Source organism: Aethalodelphis obliquidens, unplaced genomic scaffold, assembly GCF_003676395.1.
Source record: "Aethalodelphis obliquidens isolate GAN/ISIS:26980383/991018 unplaced genomic scaffold, ASM367639v1 scaffold58, whole genome shotgun sequence".
Lineage (NCBI taxonomy): Eukaryota > Metazoa > Chordata > Mammalia > Artiodactyla > Delphinidae > Aethalodelphis > Aethalodelphis obliquidens.
The window spans coordinates 4282984-4305271 of record NW_020838002.1 but is presented as its reverse complement, the minus strand read 5'-3'; the positions used below and the strand labels follow the sequence as shown (position 1 = coordinate 4305271).

Sequence of the window (22288 nt, the reverse complement as noted above, 5' to 3'; positions counted from 1 at the left end):
ATTTTGTCATTCAAATCGAAAGTCGAGATCAGTAGTTCTCAACGGGGGTGATTTTGCCCTCAGGGGACATTTGGTAGTAACTGGAGACATTTTTACTTGTCACAGGTTGTGGGAGGGGGTAGTTTTACTGCCTTCTGGAGGACAGAGGCCAGGGATGCCCTTAAACATCCTACAATGCACAGGACAGTCCTTACAACAAAGACTTACCTGAAACGTCCAACAGTGCCAAAGCTGAGAAATCTTGCTCTAGACTGAAATTCTACAATTCCCAGAATGTTCACAGCTACATCTGTGCTCTTCCCTTCTGAGGACTTATTTTCCTCAAGATTAACTTGGTATTTCTATTCTGGTCACCACTGTGATTACAGAGAATAATCAAGAACTTCCTCCTTTTTCAGGTTTGCTTGTGATATACCATCCAACACGCCCTAGAATTTTACTTTGCATTATCACCTTTATAATGATCAGCACTGTACGAAAAGCAGTGTTATTTTACCTGCATTTGGTATTTTAAGAAGAGCTCTAACTTCTTTTCCTTTTTTGTCAGGACTATCACTGAGTTTAAATGAATTGAAGAGTATTATTTTGAAGTGTGTTTCCATTATGAAAAAGGACGCTTAAATGAAGAGCTTATTTCTAGATGCCAGGCCCCGTCTGATCCTAGTGCCTTTAACTCCATAACCTAATAAAATGATAGCCACTGAAACTCAGCAGTCCTTTGTTATGGATTGCAAACCTGATTCGGGCATCAGAAGTTTCTGAAAGTCATCAATACTGATTCTGTGAGCCCTGACAAGTGACTTTTAAGGAAGCTTCAAACTCCAAAACCCCAATTCTTGATTTTTCAGTAGAAACCTAAGGGTGGGGTCCCAATATCTGCATGCCTCTTGGGAAAAAATACGGAGTTTCTAACATGGCACATATCCTGTACGTGAGAGAAAACTGAGAAATACTTGTCAACTGAGTATATGCGTTAGGCTTAGAATACCCCAAGCCAAAAACTATTGGTCAAAATCTCCTGACATTTCTCTCCAGAAAAAAGGGTTATATACTGTACCTAATTACTTTATGAAGGTATTTCAGAAGGCAGAAATTGGAATAAATGATGAAAGTTGACACAGAATAATGATCGTAACTGCTCTCATTAAAAAATAACTAGTGCTTGTCATTTGACCCTTTATACATACTGTCTCTAATTTTCACAATAGTCCAATCAAATAGAAATTATACCCTCCTACACAAAGGGAAACTGAGGGCCGGAAAGACTGTATCACTTTGTAAGGTCACACGGCTACGAAGTGGTCAGTCTCATTCTGCAGAGAAGATGACTGAGGCATAACTGCGCCTTCTCCCTGAGGCTCTGTCCCCTTCCTCCTGGTTGTTTTCTCACTGAATGGTTATTTATTTTGTTGTCTGTTCCTGGGAAAACGGCCTGTGTGTCCTAAGTAACAGGGGCTCAGGGTCACATAAAGGAGTGTTTCCCTAAGCTTCCGTGGCCTTCTGAGGTGGTCAGAGGCTAAGACTTAAAGCCATTCCAGCCAGTAGCCTTGAAGTTATAATTCAAAGTGGGTTTTGGAGAAGGGGCAGCACAGAGAGATTTGATGGGAGAGCTTCAACACTAACATTTCAAGGCAGGGGCGTTCTCTTCCTCCTCTGCACCGTTTCGTTTCATTTTAATCTCGCTCTGTGTGTCACAGAAATTCTACACGAGTTGAGGACATAGACTTCAGGAATGATCTCTAGCACAAGTCTCCCATTGTCCTGCTTTCTGTCCTCCCCGCAGCTAAGGCCCTTGGCTCAGCGACCTTCCTGACAATTTATCTGGCTGCATCTTTGTTCCTGGTTACCTGCGCTCGCTCGTGAAGTGGCCTTTCTTCCTGTTCATTTTGTATGACAGCGTACTAAAGGCACGAAGACAGAGCTCCCTCAACTTGTGTTTATATCTGAGCATTTGGCGGTGGGTTTTGAAGTACCGGTCATTTCAGGTAACGTTTCTGTGGAATATTTCAACACCATTTAAAGCCAGCCTTGGGGCCTTGTGGGTTTTGATAAAAGTGGATTACGTGTGGTGAACAGATGAAAATGAAAAAAAAAATATCAGAACAATTTGGTTTATAGGAATGGGGAAAAGAGAGAGACGGGATCTGATGCTGAAGAAGGCTAAGCCACGCTTAATGTGAGAGCTGCTTTTAGATTCAGTTTCTCAATCGACGACAACACAAGATGAAATGGATGGAAAAGCTATCTGCCCCACACCCCTGACTCACATTTTTTTCCTTTGGGCCAGAGAACAATGCATATAGGTAAACCACAGCCTTATAGACAGTCTGTCTACCCAAATCATTCAGCAAGGTCCTATTATCTGTGTATTTGGGGAATGAGGAGAAGAGACAGAAGATGAGATGGATGCCTAAATTACCCAAATCATTAACTGTAGGTTGGTATTTCTTAAACTGCAGTCCTTGGATCAGCTGCATTAGATTCCCCCAGGGAGCCGGTTAAAAATGCATATCCCTGGGCCTCATCCAGACCTGAAAAATCAGACTTTCTGGGGGTAGGTTCCATAGAATCTGCCTTTAGCTGACTCTCCAGGTGATATGCTCATTGAAGTGGGACAACCACTACAATGAAATACAAGACTCCACTTTTCAAGCACCCCTGATCGTTAAGACGTTTATATCACCCGCACCCTCTCCCTCCTTCTCCCTCCTCCCCACCTGAAGGGAGAACCTTCTGAGAGTTTACCTGGTCTGATGGGGCTCTGCATACAGTTGGGGGATGGGATGCCAGGGTGAATGGGTGCAGAGGTCCGACTGCTGAGGTCCATGACGGAGGGGGCAGCTGAGGAAGCCGGCTGTAGCCCGGGAGGGTGAGGGCTGTGGTCATGCTGAGACGGGCTGGGGGGAATGCCATTTTCCGACAAAAACTCCTCCAGGTCCATGTATTCCAACTGGAAAGTATCTCCGTCATAGGGAAGAGTTTTGTCCCATAAGGTGGGTCCCAAGAATGCTGACTGGGGGACCGTCGGGCTATTACTCTCATCATCCAGCTTCTTTTCCTTGTCTTTATCTTTACTAAATGCTGCAAAAAGGGGGGGGGGGGAATTGGAGTTTAAAAAAGAAAATGAAAAAGTCTTGCTTTTTTAATCACTCCTCCTGGCTTCTGCTACAAGACTACTTCCCACAAATGCCGGGGTTCTTCTCTAGCTGCTGGTTCTTGTGGACCTAGAGTTAAAAGTTCAGGCAGGACATGGATCTCTGCCTGTTTTTCAACATTTTCCTATTTACTTTGGAAAGAAAGCACTAGTCCTCGGGACAGGGCTAGAGACTGATCTGGGATATAAACAAGACAGCACAGGATTCAGTGCATTATTTGAGGAGACGATAATTTAAATCTACAGTGGTAAAATAACACCTGCAATTACATACAACTGCTGTGATTTTTAAGAACACAGCCAATAACCAGGCATGATTTATCCTCCAGGAAACTGATTACAGTAACAATATGAGGTCATTCGTATTTAGAAAGCCAGTGCATTCATAATTCTAATTTTGGTAAAGCAGGGACTCTCCACCCTTCTTTGATACCACGTACTGAGCACCTACTAACATACCTGGTTCTTTCCATATATTTTTCCCCAAAAAAAATCTCATAATAAACTTGCAAATAGCGACGATCCCCATTCACAATGAAGCAATGGAGGCTCTGAGACTTGATAGGGGCTTGACCAATGCCTCACATTGCAGAGAGGAAAGCTGAGAACTGCCTAGCCCACAATGTGCTTTGCTTCTAAAGCCACCGAGGTACGTCGTATTTTACAAAAGGAGTTTTTTGTTTTGGTTTGGTTTTAAATACGAAGTGTTTTCTTCCTCCTCTTCCCCAAACACTGAAGTATGATCCAACTCAAAAATTATACATGTATGCAACCTGTCAAAAGCACAAATATCAGGAAAGGTGGTTCCTCTGGATACCTGTGATGGAGGTGTGCAGCTGCCTTCTACCTGGAAGTATCACTCACCCCATTAGGTCTTTAACCAGCGCTCTGGATTTGAACAAGTCTAGTACTCAGGTGCGGGTGGCATCTGGGATTAAGCAATTTGGCTTCTGAGCTTCTTCCTCACAGAAACACAGTCTCCATCGCCATTCATTCTAATCCTCTACGGTCTCATCTCTCAAGAATCTGACTTTAAAACACCCACAGATGCAAAAGACTGCAGGCAGCACCTTCCTCCCAAGTGCTCCTCCTTAAAGGGGAGTTAAGAGGGAAGCTATGTTCTGCAGACGGCGAACCAAACCCCTCAACTCTTGTAATGCAACAGGTTGCCCTAGGAAAGAAGATGCGAGTAATCCCGGGCTACTTGTAGCCAAATGATCTTTCAAGACTTTACACTCTGAGCCGCACGGTTCACCGCACGGTTCATATCTGCTACCATGATATCGAAGGCATGAAACCCAAACAACAAATCCCTGGCGGCACCAGCTGGGTTCGGCGCCTCCTCGCACGACCCCTCCTGGCCCGCTCCAACCAAGGTTGCCTGGGGAAGGTTTGGGACTTACCAAGAAAAGGCTCAAGCCAGAGGAGGCTCCTGAGCGGTTACACGTGAGCCTGCTCCGCTCTCCCCTCCCACCAGGAAAAGTGCACTGGGAAGGTGGCAGCGCTGGGGGCGTGCGCGGCATCCCGCCCAGAGACCACTCCCCCAGCCAACCCCAGCCAGCACCCCCCTTTCTGAAGCACCCAGCCCGGGAGAACAGGCGTCTCCGCTCTCACCTCGCGTGTTCCAAACACTAACAACTAACAGCAACGATAAGCACGATCCCAATACCCAGGCTCCGCAGTGAGACCCCCGACTCAAGCCCCCACCCGCGTGAAAGCCGGCCCTGTGGTTTCTCTTCCCAGCCCGCGCTACTCTGCCTGCGTGCAGGCGGTTTCACTCTGCGTGCGGGTGAACCTCAATCTAGGGAACACTGACCTGTCAAGTTCTATCTCCCACCTGTGCCGCCCGAGCGGGACCCGGGAAGGCCCGGCCGGGTCCCCAACGCTATTTTAAACGTTGCTCAGCGAGGGGGTTCCCTCCCCTTTTTGAGGAGGAGGGATGGGGCGATAGGTGAGCTCCTCGATTTCATCAAAGCAAGGCCGGGGTGCCGGGGGCAGGGACGGAGGGGTATGGATGCTCCAGCGGGGGTGCCCGGCCCAGGAGGGGGTCCCGGAAGCGTTGTTCCTTCCCAGAGCGGGGCAGCCAGGAGGGCAGCGCTCACCGTCTTCGTGATGAAGGGGGAGCTTCAGCGGGTTCTCCAGCAAGGACCTGAGCACGCCGTAGGGAGGCGGGATAAAGGTGGGATTCAGTGGGAGCTGTCGGGACATTTTCTCCATCGCGATGCACTCAATATTTTTTTTTCTTAAAAAAAAAAAAAAACAACCCCAACCTCCCCCAAAAATGTTGCTGAGCGTTTTCCTCCGTCCTTTGCCAAAAGTTCTCGCTTTCAAGGCGGTGCAGACAGGGAAGAAAAAAAAAATACTTATGTCTTTATAAATACATCTGCGTAAAAATATAAAAACAAAAAACTTTCGGGTTCCCAATGCAGTCCCCAGAGAGCGCGCCAAGTGCCCGCGGGCTCCTCCACGACGTGCAGGATGCTCTCACTTGCTTCGAATCCCTCGTCTTGTTAAATGTTCAAAATTGCGATAAAAGAAAGAAAAAATATGCAGACAGCTGCAGAGGGCGGAAGGCACCGCACCGCCCGGCCGCGTCGCACTAGCTCAGAGGCCGCGGGCCGTCCCACCCCACCCCCCTCCCCGAGCCGGCGGCCGCTGCTCCCCCGCGCTCCGCTGCCCCGCAGCGCCGGGCTCAGCGCATCCGGCCGCCCATGTGCCGCGGCCTGACAAGAGTGACGTCAGGGCCCGCACCGCGCGCCGATAGGCGTGCGGGGGCGGGGCCCCACGCGGGCCCGCCCGTCCGCCGCCGCGTGTTTAGCATCGTCGCGCGCTCCAAATTTCTGGGACCGTGCGGCTCTAGCGGGCTGCAAAGAGACAGGCGTCGGGGCGTCAGGTCCCCTGGGCCACAGACCTGGGCTGAGAATCTAACTTTTTCAGAGCAAGAAGAGGAATGAGAAATTTATCTCAGTAGTTTTTAACCTGGGAATAATCTAGGGAGTTAAAAAAAAAAAATCCAGATGCCCAGGCCGCATCCTAGATCAATTAAATCGGACCTCTGGCCTGACATCCAGGCAACATTAGTTTTTAAAGCTCCCGGAGTGGTTTTAAGGAGCAGCCAAGTTCGACAATGATTGGTTTAGATCGAATTGAAAATACCCTTCTAAATATTTCTCCTGGTGCCAGCCAAGCTTAGCACCCTCTCTCTTGCCCCGTACTTGCTAGAAGTTCTAATGAGTTACAAAAAGCAGAGAGGGGGACGACAGAGACTCGTTGTGAACTGTTTCCCACGCTTTGAAGGGGGTATTCATAGGGATAAACTTTGGCCTGAAGTTGAGTGAGGACAGGAGAGAGACACACAGGGAATGGCATTTCAGAAATATTTGCTCTAGGAGAGAACATATGACTGTGTCTGGGTTACGAGATCTGCACGGTAATTAAAATAATTTTGTAAAGTTTCCCTTAAAGTGGTATAGGCGTTCAGGGCGATCGCAGCGGCCGCAGCTTTGCCAGTTTGGTCTCAGGGCTCTGGTGGTCGCTGAGCACTGCCAGCAACTGGGTGTGGGTTGGGTGGGAGCGCTGGCATCCAGGCTTGGAAGAGCTCGCAGCAGGCATCGGGGTCTTCCACCCCGCCTTCGTCTCCTCGCTAAGATTAGGGTACCGTCATCTGGGGAAGGAACTGAAAGAAGGAATGGGCACAAATTAAAGAAAACATTCTTTCAATGAGGCAGAAAGGCCTCTGTAAAGACTGCCTCTGAGGTGGGATATGCTGGAGTCTCAGTGGCTCTTCCCTGGAGCCCCCGATGGCATCTGGAAGCCAGGAGACCAGGTGCAGGGTGCCCCTGGCAGGGTGACTACTGGCAAGTGCCCTTCCCTCTTTGAGCTGCAGTTTCTTCATAAAAGGCATATGATCAAGGGACCTCTACATTTCTCCTCACTAGAAAATTATGACGAAAGATAAGGTACCATTCTAAGTGAGACGGTGCTGTAATGTTTCAGATTTCAACCAAATTCCCAAAACATCAGACTTAGCTAATGCCACATACATTTATTGAGCACCAACTGTATGCCAGGGACTATGCTGGAACTGGGGAGAAAAAGATGAATAAGACATATCTAACCCTCAAGGAAGTTTAGTTTCGGACCTGGCATATATGTACATTATAAGATTGTCTTAAATGAGCAAAAATGGATAGATGGAAGTGACATCTCCAAACAAATCACTCAAAAACCTACTGGCTTAAAAGAACAACCATTTTATTCTCTCTCATCATCCTGCAATCTGGCCTAGGCTCAGCTGGGACTCTGAGATGGCCAGCCTTCTCTTCCTCTCCATGGAGGGTCAAGGTTTCTCTACTTTCATGTGGCCTCCTTACATGGTCTCTTTGTGTGGTCTCTCCAGCAATGTAGTCTGACTTCTGACGTGGCAGCTCAGGGCTGCCAAGAGCCATCCATCTAAGATAAGCCCCAGTGTGCAGTGCTCATCGGACTTTTCTTGCTAATGTTCCACTGGTCAAAGCAAGACATGTGGCCAAGCCTTGAGTTGGTGTGTGAAGGTACCATACAAGGGCATGGAAGTTGGGTGGCATACTTCATTGGGAGGCCCCCAAAGTAAGAGTCTACCACAGTCATTAAGTTATTTTATCTTAAATAAAGGCAAATAAGATCAGAGAATTTATCCAACATCATTGGACAGAGCTAGTATTTGGACCAAGATCTTCTGACCGTAAGTCCAGCATGTCATTGGATGAGTATGTGTCCACTCAGTCATTCATTCGGTACTGTAAAGCTCTGAGTGCTGTGCACAGATAAATCAGACCAGAGGGATCAGGTCGGATGGGAGCTTAGAGGCTGGCTGGCGATATGCCATATGTAACCAATGTGAAAAGTGATGTTCTATGAGAAACACAGGAAGAGTACAGAAGAGGTCTGGAGGATAAAGAGAAGGGAAGGGAACCAGCAAGCTTCCTCAAAACAGGACATTAAGACTGCATAGTATTTGTACGTGCAGAAATCAGGGATGGGATAGGAAAAAGGGAATTCCAGAAGGGAATGACATGGGTAAAGATATGGAGAAAGGAAACTGACAATTTGTGAATGTGTTTTCATTTCTCTTGGATAAACAAATAGGAGTGGAGATGGCTTCATTGGGTAGATACGTGTTTTACTTTCCGAGAAACCGCCAAACACCTTCCTGAAGTAGGTGACTTATTCTACGTTTCCAGCAGCAGTTGAGGATTCTGGTTGCTCTGGATTCTCACCAATATTTGGTGGTGTCAATTTTAAAGTATTTTAGCCATTGACGTGGGTGGATGTCTCATTGCGCTTTTAATTTGAATTTTCATGATAACAAGTGATGTTAAGCACTTTTTCATGTGCTTATTAGTCATTTGTACATCTTTCCGTGCAAAGTGTCTGTTCAAGTGCCTTGTCCATTTTAAAATCGTTTTTTTTTATTATTGAATTTTAGGAGTTCTTTATATACTTTGGTCCTTTGACAAATATATGTGTTGTGTTTCCTTCCAATCTGTTGCTTGCCTATTAATTTTCTTAACATTGCCTTTCCATGAGCAAAAACTCATGGACTCATGGAAATTTAATTTGATGAAATTTATTAAAAATTTTTTCATGGTTATTACTTTCTGTGAACTAAGAATCCTGAGTTTTGGAGATATTTTCCTCTAAAGCTTTTATAGTTTAAGCTTTTCCTTTTAGGTCAATGACCCACTCAAATTAATTTTTGTGGATAGCACTGAGGTAGGGGTTGAGGTTCTATTTTTTTCTCATGGGAATTTCTGATTGTTCTAGCAGCAACTGTTGGAAAGACTTTTATTTCCCCCTTGAATGGCTTTGGTGCATTTATTGAAAATTATTTGACTGTATATTTGTGGGTGACCAAAACCTTTGACCCCAAGGGAAAGTGGGTGCTTTATTTCCAAGGACAGAATAATGCTATTTCTAAGTTTCCCGGGCTCTGATTCATATCAAGCAACAGAACAAAGTTCATCCAAGTTCATAGCTAAAATGAATGGCTCACTTTCGATGGCTCCTTTGGTTTGTTACAAGACCTTCTACAAAGTTGTCTACATTAAGGTAAATAAGAGCCTAGAGGCAGAGGCAATGGCCAATTTGCTTTTTATGTATATGTGCAAATAATCAAGTCTATTGAATGTTTTTGGTTACAACTATGAGCATTTTTAGCACTCCTGTCCTAACCTGCATGTGCTTGGGGGGGAAAAAATCAAAACTAAACCTCTGTTGCATAAATCCAAACAAATAAATACTATAAGGAGAACATTTGACAAGTCAGTGGAAAACTCTTCAGTTGCCTCTTCAAGCGAGGAAGGATAACAGAGGCTTCCGGGGTATGGAACTGTCCCAAAAATAGAAATGACCATAGAAGAAAGGTTTCTCAGAATCCACTTCTTAAAAGATGCAGCACAGCCCTACTCTGCCCCGAAGCTCTGGAAATCAGCCTTCTGCCCAGCCAATGTTTTCTACCTGTCTTATTTCAGGAATTTGAATAGTGAGGTTGGGTAAGGAAGTCTTTCTCGCAGCCCAGTGGGGGCAGATGTGATGCAGCCACCTTGGCACTGGCCCTGCAGGTCTGCAGAAAGGTCTTTGCAGGGTAAATAGTGTCTGTGTTTCAGATTCCCAATGGGTGTGAAACCTTGTTGAGCACACAATGCCTGCCACTGTACCCTACCAGGGCCTGGGAGCCTGGGGTGGAGAGAGATAAGCACTGGGGTTATAAAAGTCTTTCTATGCCAGCGAGCCAAACTTCTAGATGAAGATGTTCATCTTGTTGCCAGAAAGGGCACTTTATCCAGGAAATTAAATCAGAAGTAAAAGGCAGCACATGGGAGTTGAGCTGGATACACCTAACCCAGCTTTCTTTCCTTCCTGAAACCTCTATCCCAGCTAAAACACTGAAAATGGAAAATTGTATTGAATTAGCTTAACTACTGGAGACCCTCAAATCCGTTTTCTTGGTGCAGGAACATGCAAGCCAAAAACAATCAAACACGTGTTTGGAAGGCTAAGCTCTCCTCCAAAGGATGACTCGTGCAAAGGACCATGGCTGGGCTTCCTATCCCAGCTCTGGGTCGTGGGGTGCTTAGTAAATGTGAGTGAGGAAGACTGGGACAAACAGATAGGTAGTAAGCCAAGTATGTGTGTGTTTATTGAAAGCCAGAGGCTTTATGGATGTGTGATAGGAAGGAAGGTGAAGAAAAACTGTGTTGAAGAGAAGGAAAGAAAAAGATATATGTGAAAAAGGGAGAGAAAAAAAATGCAGTGTGTTACAGTAGAATAAACAGAGTTTGGGGTGAGACATACTTCGGTATCTACTACTGCTCCTACTAAAATAATAATTGCAACAACAGCATAGGGTAGGGAGCATTGTTTTCCCTGTTTTACAGATGAGGACAGTGTGACTCAGAAAAGTCAGTGACTTGCCATGGTCCTATGGCTAGCTGAGACATGGAGAAGCTGTAGCTGAAAACGGTTCTGCTTGACTGCAAATCTTACACTCTTAACCTCCATACAGTAAATGAATGGCAATCATCCATCCAATAAATTTGCTGGGCTTCCAGCTGGTTCAAATTCTGTCTCTGTCGTGTGACCTTGAATAACCTCTCAGATCTCCACTTTCTTTGTGTAAAATATAAGCTAAAGCTCACAGAGTCGCTTGGAGGACTAAATGAGATAGTGCACAAGGAGGTGCTTGGTAAATTGTGAAGGACTAAACAAATGTGAGAACTTGTTTAGTGGGGCTTTTTTGCATTTTCTGTTTTCCTGCTCCTTTGCAGGGATGCTCCCACTTGTGTGTTTGCATTTCTGTTTATTTGGTCCATGACATTAGATGCTCCTTTTCATCCAAACACACATGTCCTTTTCTCTTCTCACCCTCTTCTCCCTTTCCCCAGGGCAGCCACCTTCTATCGCTCCCAGACTCCAAAAGACATATGAGTTTGAAGTTCAATGAAACAATCAAGTAAAGCAGATTCCAAATAGCTCTTCAGCCAGAGTAGAGGAGGGATGTCCATTTCCTGTCTTACTAAAAGCTGAGGAATAGAAATTTGTGGCTTAATTAACACATGAAAATATTTCAAATCTAGTAAATATAACCGAAGTTAGAGACAGCTGAGCTACAGAGGCAAGGACTTGCCATGACCTAGAATCTAGTCTTCAGTTTTCTCAGGATCCAGGGTCCATCAGGCTCAGCAAAATCGATTAGCGTTAATCACTCTCTAAAATATAATTTCCAAGCTGCGCATTCGGCTCTTTTAGGTGCATGGAAAATGTAAGGCCAGATGCCCTGAGGTGATGAGAATTTACTGTTAGGCTAAACATGCAGAGAGGAAGACCACAAACTTGTGCTGAGGACACACGCTCTCATGGATCAAGCACTTCCCTGACCACCACCTCCCGCAGACCTGGAGAGAACAGGAACAGTTGGCTCTCCGCATGCAGGGATGCAGGACAAACTTCCCTCTGTTCGTTGTGTCTTCACGCCAAGACAAAGGTTGATCCGTAGACAGCGTCACCATTCTATATCGAGTTTTGCCATCTCATAAGTGATTGGCCAACCTGATGCCTATAAGTGTGTGTCTTTGTTGGGACATTGGTAATCGATTCAATTACTAGAGGCCAAGGCAGCTGGTTTAACCCAAACACGTGGCACAAACCATGTGCCACCAGATTAACTTGGCACGACTTTCCTTTGGAAAGGAGCTCTGGGCAAACCAGGTATGTTGAACTTCAAGCAATCCTTAAAAATTCATGTCAGCTGGACAGTGTGTTCCCTGCCCCATAGGGACACTCTCCGTGGGAGCACCCTTGCTGGGCATGGAGTCAGAGTGAGGCAAGTGAGTTGCATGGCCTTAATGCCACCAGGCAGAGCCAGCCGGCTGCACACAGTCTTGCTGGGACTTCTCTCCCATTGAGTAGCTGTGAGGATGTGGACATTTACATCACAGAGGCTGAGAGCCAGAGTGGGAGAAGCAGGAGAAAGGGCCTTTCTTGGCTAGAGGTGGTGCTAGGTCTTCTCACACACTGACAGACATGTTCTAAGCTCACCGTTCCTACTGGTTATATCTCACAGTCTTCACATCTACTGGTCTTTGCACAGAGCTGGAAGCAGGCTTCCTGACTCTTTGGGTGCCACTTTTACTAGACTCCAAGCACACTATTCCCCATCTGTTAGTGCTTTTTTTTTAACGTCAGGCAGGGAACATAAAGATTGAGGGGCTTACAGCGGGCCTGTCTTCCTGATTCTGCAGGTCCTCTTCTCCTCAGTGCACAAAACACTGATGCAGGACCCTTTGGGGCCAAGTGCCATGCTGGATGCTGAGGATTAAAGCAAAGAAGGGAAGTATGGGGTTCCCTGCAGTCAGGTGGGGAGACAGCCAGTTAACTAGATACCTACGTCAGTATGATCTGAACAGTTGAGAGAGAAAAAGGGGGTGTGAAGAGGGAAGTGACTGCCTCTGTCTGAATGGCTTAGGAAGTCTTCAGAGAGGGGCCTCAGGAAGGTTTTGTAGATAGCATAGGAGTAGATTAGGAAGGTGGGGAACAGGAGAGGTCTGCCCAGTACAAAGTACACAGGTGTGGAATAGCACAGCTGGAACTACGGGCTGTTCAGTTTCTGGAATGCCAAGTTCACAAGAATAAGAATGATACAGATGATCTTAACCATGACAATGACTATTTGCAGAACACAGACCAGGCCAGGCTCTGTACTAAATACTTTGTATCATCACAGACCATCTTCAAGAAGACCTTATGAGACGGGCACTAATTTTTTTTTTTTTTTTTTTTTTTGCAATACGCGGGCCTCTCACTGTTGTGGCCTCTCCCGTTGCGGAGCACAGGCTCCGAATGCGCAGGCTCAGCGGCCATGGCTCACGGGCCCAGCCGCTCCACGGCATGTGGGATCTTCCCGGACCGGGGCACGAACCCGTGACCCCTGCATCGGCAGGTGGACTCCCAACCACTGCGCCACCAGGGAAGCCCTAATATATTTTTATTGATGAAAATTCTTGGGGTGTCATAAGCCAAAGTCACACTGGCTGAGGCAAGTGTGGGGAGCTTGGGAAGCCTCCTCTTTGCCTTCTCATTGTCTCTTGCTTCCCTCTTTCTGCAAACTGGCCTCTTCTGTGCACTACATGACTTCCGGTTGTTTAGGAGTTTCATTAAACTCTTTGGCTTTCTTCCACCAGAGAGGGACTAACTCTCCTTCTTGGTTTTTTATTTTTATTTGTTTTATTTAACATCTTTATTGGAGTATAATTGCTTTACAATGTTGTGTTAGTTTCTGCCGTATAATAAAGTGAATCAGCTATATGTATACATATATCCCCATATACCCTCCATCTTGCATGTCCCTCCCACCCTCCCTATCCCACCCCTCTAGGTGGTCACAAAGCACCGAGCTGATCTTCCTGTGCTACGCAGCTGCTTCCCACTAGCTATCTATTTTACATTTGGTAGTGTATATATGTCAATGTCACTCTCTCACTTCATCCCAGCTTACCCTTCCCCCCGCCGTGTCCTCAAGTCCATTCTCTATGTCTGTGTCTTTATTCCTGTCCTGTCCATATTAACAAATTGAATGATAAAAACCATATGATAATCTCAAAAGATGCAGAAAAAGCTTTCAACAATATTCAACACCCATTTATCATAAAAACTCTGCAGAAAGTAGGCATAGAGGGAACTTACCGCAACATAATGAAGGCCATATATCACTAACCCACGGCCACCATCATTCATTCTCAAGCGTGAAAAAATGAAACCATTTCCTCTGAAATCAGGATCAAGACAAGGTTGCCCACTGTCACCACTATTATTCAACATAGTTTTGGAAGTTTTAGCCACAGCAATCCGGGAAGAAAAAGAAATAAAAGGAATCCAAATTGGAAAAGAAGTAGAACTGTCATTGTTTGCAGATGACATGATACTAGACATAGAGAATCCTAAAGATGCCACCAGAAAACTACTAGAGCTAATCAATGAATTTGGTAAAGTAGCAGGATACAAAATTAATGCACAGAAATCTCTTGCATTCCTACACACTAATGATGAAAAATCTGAAAGAGAAGTTAAGGAAACACTTCCATTTACCACTGCAACAAAAAGAATAAAATACCTAGGAATAAACCTACCTAAGGAGACAAAAGACCTCTATGCAAAACACTATAAGACACTGATGAAAGAAATTAAAGATGATACAAACAGATGGAGAGATATACCATGTTCTTGGATTGGAAGAAGCAACATTGAGAAAATGACTATACTACCCAAAGCAATCTACAGATTCAATGCAATCCCTATCAAACTACCAATGGCATTTTTCACAGAACTAGAACAAAAAATCTCACAATTTGTATGGAAACAGAAAAGACCCTGAATGGCCAAAGCAATCTTGAGAAAGAATAAAACAGAGCTGGAGGAATCAGCCTCCCTGACTTCAGATCTTTCTTGGTTTTAGTAAAAAAAAAAAAAAAATCCCAGAGAAGGGCTCAGATGGGCCCAGCTTAAGTTGGCTGCCCATTCTGGGATTAATCAGCAATGGTTGTAGATGGTAAGAATGTGACCACCCAACTGGGACCAAATGGTTGGAGTGGAAGGAAGACCAGTTAGAGGAGAGGGTCCTTGGCAGACAAAATCACATATGCCCCTTGCATTCTTTATTTTAGGAATGGGGATATTGAAGCTTGAGAGGCTGACTAACATGTTGAGGTCACACAGCTAATAAGTAGCAGAAACTGGAATCCAATCTAAGTCTTTCTCTGTGGTTCTCAAAGAGGGAGGATTTTGCACCCTCCCCTTGGCACAGCTGGCAACATCTGGAGATATCTCAGCTCCTCACAACTCTGGTTGGGGGTGGGGCTGCTTCTGGCCAGGGATGCTACTAAAGTTGTACCCTGCACAGGACAGCCCCACAGGGAATGATCCGGCTCAAGAATGGCAGTAGTGCTAAGGCTGAGAAGCCCTGGTCCATCTGAGTACTGATTACCACTCCCCTACACAGCCCCACACTCTCGAAGGACATTGCTTGGCCTTTGCTGGCCCCCAGGCCTCCTCCCCATGCATTTACAGACAATATGTTGGGTTATCTCAACCTCCTTGTTTTCGGTTTTGAGTCTTACCAGTTTCCCTGTCAGAGAGCTGCCTCCTTGTTTTCAAGTGCTGGGTTCAACTCGTGCACATAAATGCTAACTAGATGCCAAATAATGGACAAAATTAAATTCAAACCCTTTGGAGCTACATTATTTTATCAAAATTAAAGTCGATAGTCTAAAAAAAGGCTTTCAATATATGAGGACTACGTATTATCTCTGCCTAGAACTGTTTTTCCATGAGGAGAGATGGATTTGCAATGAGGTAACTATATTCTTCTATCTCTCCCCTCAAGGATAATAGCACAGTCTGTGGCTTCAGAGTTGGTGAATTTGCCTGTGTTTTTTAATTCTCTCAGGTGATGGTCAGTCAGGTGCAGCCACAGAGGAGACAAGGAGAGGCTCAGGAAAGCAAGTTTATTATACCCACAGGTCCTAGAAATGGGAGGCACGGCACTCCGTGCGGGGCCACGGGAGAAAACACCAGTGCTGGTCAAGAGGCAGAAGGGGCACGAGTGAGGGGAGAACCTGGGCCACAGCCTTTACTGGAGCTTCTGTGGGAAAGGCAAGTCAGGGAAGGGTACACAGTCTACAATTGGCTAGTTTAATAATTTCAGCGGGCTCCAGGCTATAGAGGTGGTCCCTAGCTGCATAGCACCCAGCCCTGGGATAATTAAGGCAAAGGAATTTTGTCCTTGGGGGTGTGCAGGCCAGTTAGAGGAGGGATGGCTCTGGGTTGGTTGGTCTGTAAATCAAAGGCATGCTCCAGCGGAGTCCTCTGCCGTCTCTGACAATTGTCTAGCCCCAAGAGGGGCAGTGTCCCCGCAGCCAGAAAGGTTTTTAAGATGTCAAACCGTCATAATATGAAGAAAATAGAAAATGGAAACAATACGGCCCGGTTAGCACAATTTTCTAATTCAACCAAGTGAGCTTAGCTGAGAATCTAATGCTCTTTGCAATATAGCTCTAAACTATGCTCCACTTTCCTCCTGCTCTCAAATAAACTAACTCCTCCCCTTTTTGTATTTCCTTCTCCCCCCCGCCCCCGCCACCACTGGCACCAATTTACCAAGTCACCAAGTTAGAACCTACAGAATTGACCCTTCTTTCTTCCTCATGCCCCCTAATTTGACTTTTTGAGAACTAAATGCAATATTTAAAATCAAAGGCAGATTCTATCTGTTTCTCAGAAATACCCCCTCCCCTCTGTCCTCAGTGCCGTTGGCTTGGTTAAGACTTGCTTCAGCTCTCCTTAGAGGGGCGCCTCCTTACCTACTGCTGTCCCTGTACTTTCTCTCTTCACTCCCACCCCAAAACAGTTTTCCACCAAAGTTATCTTCCAAAAGCCTGATTGGATTTTATTTTGTTTTGTTTTACTTACGAGCCTTCAGTGTCTCCACACTACCTGCAGAGTGAAACCCAGCCTTCTTACCATGCAGCAGACACCCTGTCCCAGTTGAGCACCGGCTTCCAGATTCCTTCTAGCTCCTGCCGTCTGCCGCTCTCCACCTGTACTCCAGTCCCACCAGCAGGGGGCAGCATGCAGTGTTTAGGTGGAAGCCTCTGGAACAAGACCTTAGGGCTCAAATCCTGGCTCCACCATCTGTCAGTTGGATGATTTGGGGCAAGTCACTTAGCTTCTTGGTGCTTCGGTTTCCCCAGTCATAAGATGAGAATAGCACTTGTACCAACCTCACAGGTGAGGATTACATGCATTAATACACGTAAGAATTTAGACTAGAGCCTGGCCCAAAGTATGAGCTCAATAAATATGAGTAGTCATGCTCTCACAGCACATGCTCCCTTCCTTTCCCCACTTGATGAATGCCTGTCTTGACCTTCGGGCTCAGCTCAGCTGCCACTCCTTGCTGAAACCTTCCTGACACCCTGAGAAACACTTCCTCCTCCTTTGTACTCCTGAAACTCTTTCTTACATGTCCATCTCTCCCTCTTCTCCTCAAAGGTGTGGTCCTTTCCTCTTGGTATTCATCACCATACCTAACTCCGTACCACCAAATAGAAGACAATACCTGTTTGAAGGCATAAAAATATAGATAGCATGGGGGCAACACCAAAATTTAGAGTCATTTGCCCAGGTCATCCAAAGGTACCGATCAGTTTACCTAACCATTGTTTTCTCTAACTCTCACATTTCAGCAGTTCCTACTTGCCTACATTCAAAGGCGTGGAAAATATCGTTTACAGAGTTCGGTAGCTTGGTCCTTCCGCCTTCGCCTGTCAGCTTTTATCCACGTCGAGTGTTAGTCGTGTTTGTTATCAATGCTTCCCAGATTCTCCATTACCTCTCCAGCTTCGTTTCTGTTTACCTGCCAGGACCAACCCATGACGGTTCAGCTCTCCTCCCTCATTAGTTTCTGCACACACGATTGAGAGGTTTCCCACAATGAGACCGGCCTGGTGGCCTCCAGGCTTGTGGCGCCAGTTGCTGCACAGTCAGGGCTTAAGTAATTATGTCTCCAATAGCTAGTAATCTGGGTATCTCATACTTCTGCCTAATCATCCTAGGTTCTGTGCTAAGACAATAGCAGGCAGCCTATGGGATTTCCTTTTTCATTAAAAAAAAAAAAAAGTCTTGAAATATTGGGCCACTTCAGTCCTGAAAGACAGAAGCCACACTCCATTGTTCTTTATCAGCAGCCATCAAGCTTTATATACCAACTTTTAGAGGGGCTCGTAAGAATGCAGATTCCTGGGCCTGCTATTAATGGTTCTCGTTCAGTAGTCTGGGGTAGGGTCTAAGCATTTGCCTTTTCATCAAGGCATATAGTTTCCTAGGGCTGCCCTAACAAATTACCAAAAACTTGGTGTCTGAAAACAAAAGGAATTTTTCTCTCTCAGTTCTGGAGGCCAAAACTGAAGGTGTCGGTAGATGAGGGTCCCCTCAAAGGCACATAAGGAAGACTCCTTCCTTGCCTCTTCCAGCTTCTGTGGGCTCTGGGCATTCCTTGGCTTGTGGCTGCATCTCTTCAGTCTCTGCCTTCACCTTCACATGGCCTTTGCCTCTGAGGTGTGTCTCAAATATCCCTCTTCTTTCTCTTATACGGATACCAGTAATTGGATTTAGAACTCACCCTAAATATAGGAGGCTTTCATCTGGAGATCCTTAATTTAATTTCATCTGCTAAAATGCTATTTCCAAATAAGGTCACATTCACTGATACTGGGGGTTAAGACTTGGACATATCTTCTTTATGGGACTAATTTCGACCCACTACAGAAAGTTATTCTGATTTATGGAGTTCTGGGATTATACTGTAAAAATGCTGCCCTAGGTCCTGGATCAGTTTTAGAGCTTATCTTTGTACTAGTTTATATGATATCTAGACAGTTCTACACTAGAATACTAGTAAGTTGAAAAATAAGAAATAAAAGAGAAGGCTCTCCCCCTGGGCAGAGCACATCTTCCTTCCCACATTGCTGTTGTGGAAGAAAAGGAGGGGAGGAAGTGCAGAAGGGCTGGCTTCCTTCATCTGCTCCATACTGCTCTCTCCCCTCCCCTCCCCTCCTTTTCCCTCTTCTCTCCCCCTCTCCCTCTCTCTCTCCCCTCTTGAATGCCTTTCCTTTCCAGCCAATATAAGACTTTGGCTCTAAAAGCAAAGTTTGAGGCTCAGACGCTGCCTCTTCACCAAATGCATGGAACCTACTGCTGGAAACATAGATATTAAATGCATGAATGAATGAACAAACACACAAAAGAATGGAAGTATTTCCTCTTCTTTCAACTCATGCAGGGCTTTGTATATTGAACCTTGAAAAGGTTCCCTGTAATCCTTATCCTGGTTTTCTCTTCCCTATGTCTTATCAGTATGGTTTTACCATTGAGATAAGATTCCTCCTTTTTCTCTTTTTGTGTGTTAGTCACCTTCCCCTGTTTCAAACTAAAGAAGTCTTTGAAACCAAGGATTCACAATAATACCTGCTTTTTCAGCAAAAGTATGGGCGTCTTAATTTCATGGCTGCAAACTGCCTTGCCTACAAGAGCCCCGTCTCTTTTACCATATGTTTATTTCCTGTACACCTAATCCTCCAACTATCGGTTACAAATCCTATAGCTGCCCCCTCTTTAAACAAGACACATTTTACCTTTCATACAGTCCTCAATCCTTTCTCTTACCCCAAAACTCCAGGTCTTAGAATGTTTCCAGAAGCTGTGACCCTCCTTGACACTGGGATCAGGGCCAACAACCAACCACACTGTGTTCCAAGCAAAGCTCTGCCTCACCTTTCTAACTCCCTTCTCAGATTTTATCCTGAAAGCAAAATCTGGCCAAAAGCACCTCTTCACAGGTGTCCACCTCTCCCATCCTTGTACCCCTGCTATTCATTCTCCTCTCAGTGCATCCACTCCACGTAACAACATGGATGAGTCCCACAAATACAGTATGGATGGAGCCAAAGAGATAAAAATTCAAAAGAGTATATGCACCGTGTATAAGGTTTCTATGGGTCTAGAAGCCCGTATAGTTGCCGTTACTCTTGGAGGGATGGGTGGGGGACAGATGAATGTTTAGCAGTTGGCTCTCAGAAAAAGAAAGCCAAGATTTCTAGTACTGACTGTTTGCCCTGTGTAAATACTTCTATCTCGGCCAATTTCAAGCTACTAATGCAATGTCATTTAATGCAGAGTTGGGAAAAGCTATATTGTAGCACAACATTATGTGGAATTTCCACTGGACAGATGTGAATAACCTCAAGAGCATAAATACTAATAAAATGTATTAGAATGCTTAGGAAGTGGAGAATTTTGAATATTTATTACCTTTTTCTGGGTACTAAATGACCTGTCCAGCGCCTCACTCACATGCAAATTTGAAAGCCCCAGCAGCTAATGTCTTCTAAGACATAGGACTGAAATGATGTCAAATGTCCAAATACCCTCTTGATTTCCACCATTCTTTTTTTTTTTAATAGATTTATTTATTTTATTTATTTACTTTTGGCTGTGTTGGGTCTTCGTTGCTGCGTGCCGGCTTTCTCTAGTTGTGGTGAGCGAGGCTACTCTTGGTTGTGGTACATGGGCTCCTCACTGCAGTGGCTTCTCTTGTTGTGGAGCCCAGGCTCTAGGTGTGCAGGCTTTGGTAGTTGTGGCACGTGGGCTCAGTAGTTGTGCCTCGCAGGCTCTAGAGTGCAGGCTCAGTAGCTATGGCGCACGGGCTTAGTTGCTACGTGGCATGTGGGATCTTCCCGGGCCAGTGCTCGAACCCATGTCCCCTGCATTGGCAGGCGGATTCTTAACCACTGCGCCACCAGGGAAGCCCGATTTCTACCATTCTTGAACCCTCCTAGTCTATCTATATTTATTCAGCTTATGAACAAATATTTAGCAAGCTATGTTCCAATCAGTTTTTCTTTTTGACAGTTCTGTTGAAGTATAATTGACATAAAGTAAACTACACATGATTAAGGATACAATCTAAGTTTTGATAGCTGTATATACACCCATAAAACCATCACCACAATCAAGATAATGAACATATCCACCAACCTCAACATTTCCTGATGCCCCTGTGCGACCCTTTCCTTCTTCCCTCCCTGCCCTCCCCCATCTCCAGGATACACTGGTCTGTTTTCTGTCACTATTCATTATTTTTCATTTCCTAGAATTTCTTACCTTTCTTTCTAATATAATTTATTTAATTAGAAGTTTGTATAAATTGTTTTCATAGGTGCTGTGTTTAACAACCAGTTCATAAATTCCTGAAAACTTAATCCTCATAACTCACAAGCCACTAGGAGTCAGCTTCAGCATGAGACGGGGGTGGATAAGTGAATGGAATGGGACATGAGGGGAGATTCTGGGCTTGGGGTGATGTTCTGTTTCTTGATCTGGGTACTGGTTAGAGATCTTCACATGGTTAAAATTTATTGAGCCGAACACTTACAATAAGTGGACTTTACTGAACTTATGAACTTCAATAAATTTACCCCCTGAAAAGCATGAGGATTAACAAAGACAGAGGCATTGGATCACTTCTTCCCTGTGTAAAATCTTTCTCTGGCTTTCTCCTGCATTTCAGCTAAAATCTAAGCTCCTTAGTACAGCTCTCAAGCCCTGCCTTGCAGATTCTGGCCCCTGATTCGATTTCCAGCTTTACTTCTTCAGGCCTCCGGTCCTCAAACCTGGTATGTTCTTTCCAGCTTTCGGGCCTTTACACATGCTGTTCCCTCTGCCTGGAGCTCTTCCTGTCACTTTCTCTAGAACTCCGAGTCCTTCCAGCCTGGACTGGTCAGTCAAAACCTAACCTTCCCAGGTCTGCCCCCTGCCCCCAGAGCTGCTGTCTCTAAAGTCGAGTTACTCTTTTTCTCTTTTTTTCAAAGCCTTATTTTTTTCTTTCTAAATACTTTTTGTTTTTTTTTTAAGATGTTGGGAGTAGGAGTTTATTAATTAATTAACTTATTTTTGCTGTGTTGGGTCTTCGTTTCTGTGTGAGGGCTTTCTCTAGTTGTGGCAAGCAGGGGCCACTCTTCATCACGGTGCGGAGGTCTCTCACTATCGCGGCCTCTCCCGTTGCGGAGCACAGGTTCCAGACGCGCAGGCTCAGTAGTTGTGGCTCACGGGCCTAGTTGCTCCGTGGCATGTGGGATCCTCCCAGACCAGGGCTCGAACCCGTGTCCCCTGCATTAGCAGGCAGATTCTCAACCACTGCACCACCAGGGAAGCCCCTAAATACTTTTAAAACTGGGTAATTGTTTGTTTCTGGCATGTGCCCCCTACTAAAGTATAAGCTTTATGCAGCCAGGAATCATGCATGTCTTGTTGATCAGTGTGACCAGGGCACAAGGTCAGCCTCCTAGAAGGTGCTCAATATATATTTTGTGAATGAAGCCCTTGATCCTTGGCTGTCTCGGGGCCTGTGAGGAAGCTCCGGCCCAGGGCGTGTGTGTGGCTGCAGGGAAGAGAGCAGAGACACTGGCCCAACATGCGGATTGGGAAGCACTTTGTGTCATTCCTAACCAGCTGCAGCTTCCACAGCCTTCTTCCCACAAGAGC

The 22288-nt window shown here is 45.5% G+C and overlaps 1 protein-coding gene across 8 annotated transcripts in view; it reads right to left on the bottom strand.

Moving 5' to 3' along the window:
• Window positions 1-5788, bottom strand: part of HLF (HLF transcription factor, PAR bZIP family member) — a 52946-nt gene extending 47158 nt beyond the window's left edge. For 6 of the 8 annotated variants that reach the window (XM_027087108.1, XM_027087109.1, XM_027087111.1 and 3 more), the window contains exons 1-2: window positions 5257-5788; window positions 2746-3081 (exon numbers count right to left, since the gene is read on the bottom strand). In XM_027087108.1, coding sequence (XP_026942909.1) covers window positions 2746-3081; window positions 5257-5371 — 451 coding nt within the window. In that variant the 5' untranslated portion in view covers window positions 5372-5788. The remainder of the gene's footprint in view (window positions 1-2745; window positions 3082-5256) is intronic. The other 2 variants (XM_027087113.1, XM_027087114.1) reach the window with 1 other exon arrangement.
• Between the last annotated feature and the right edge of the window lie 16500 nt (window positions 5789-22288).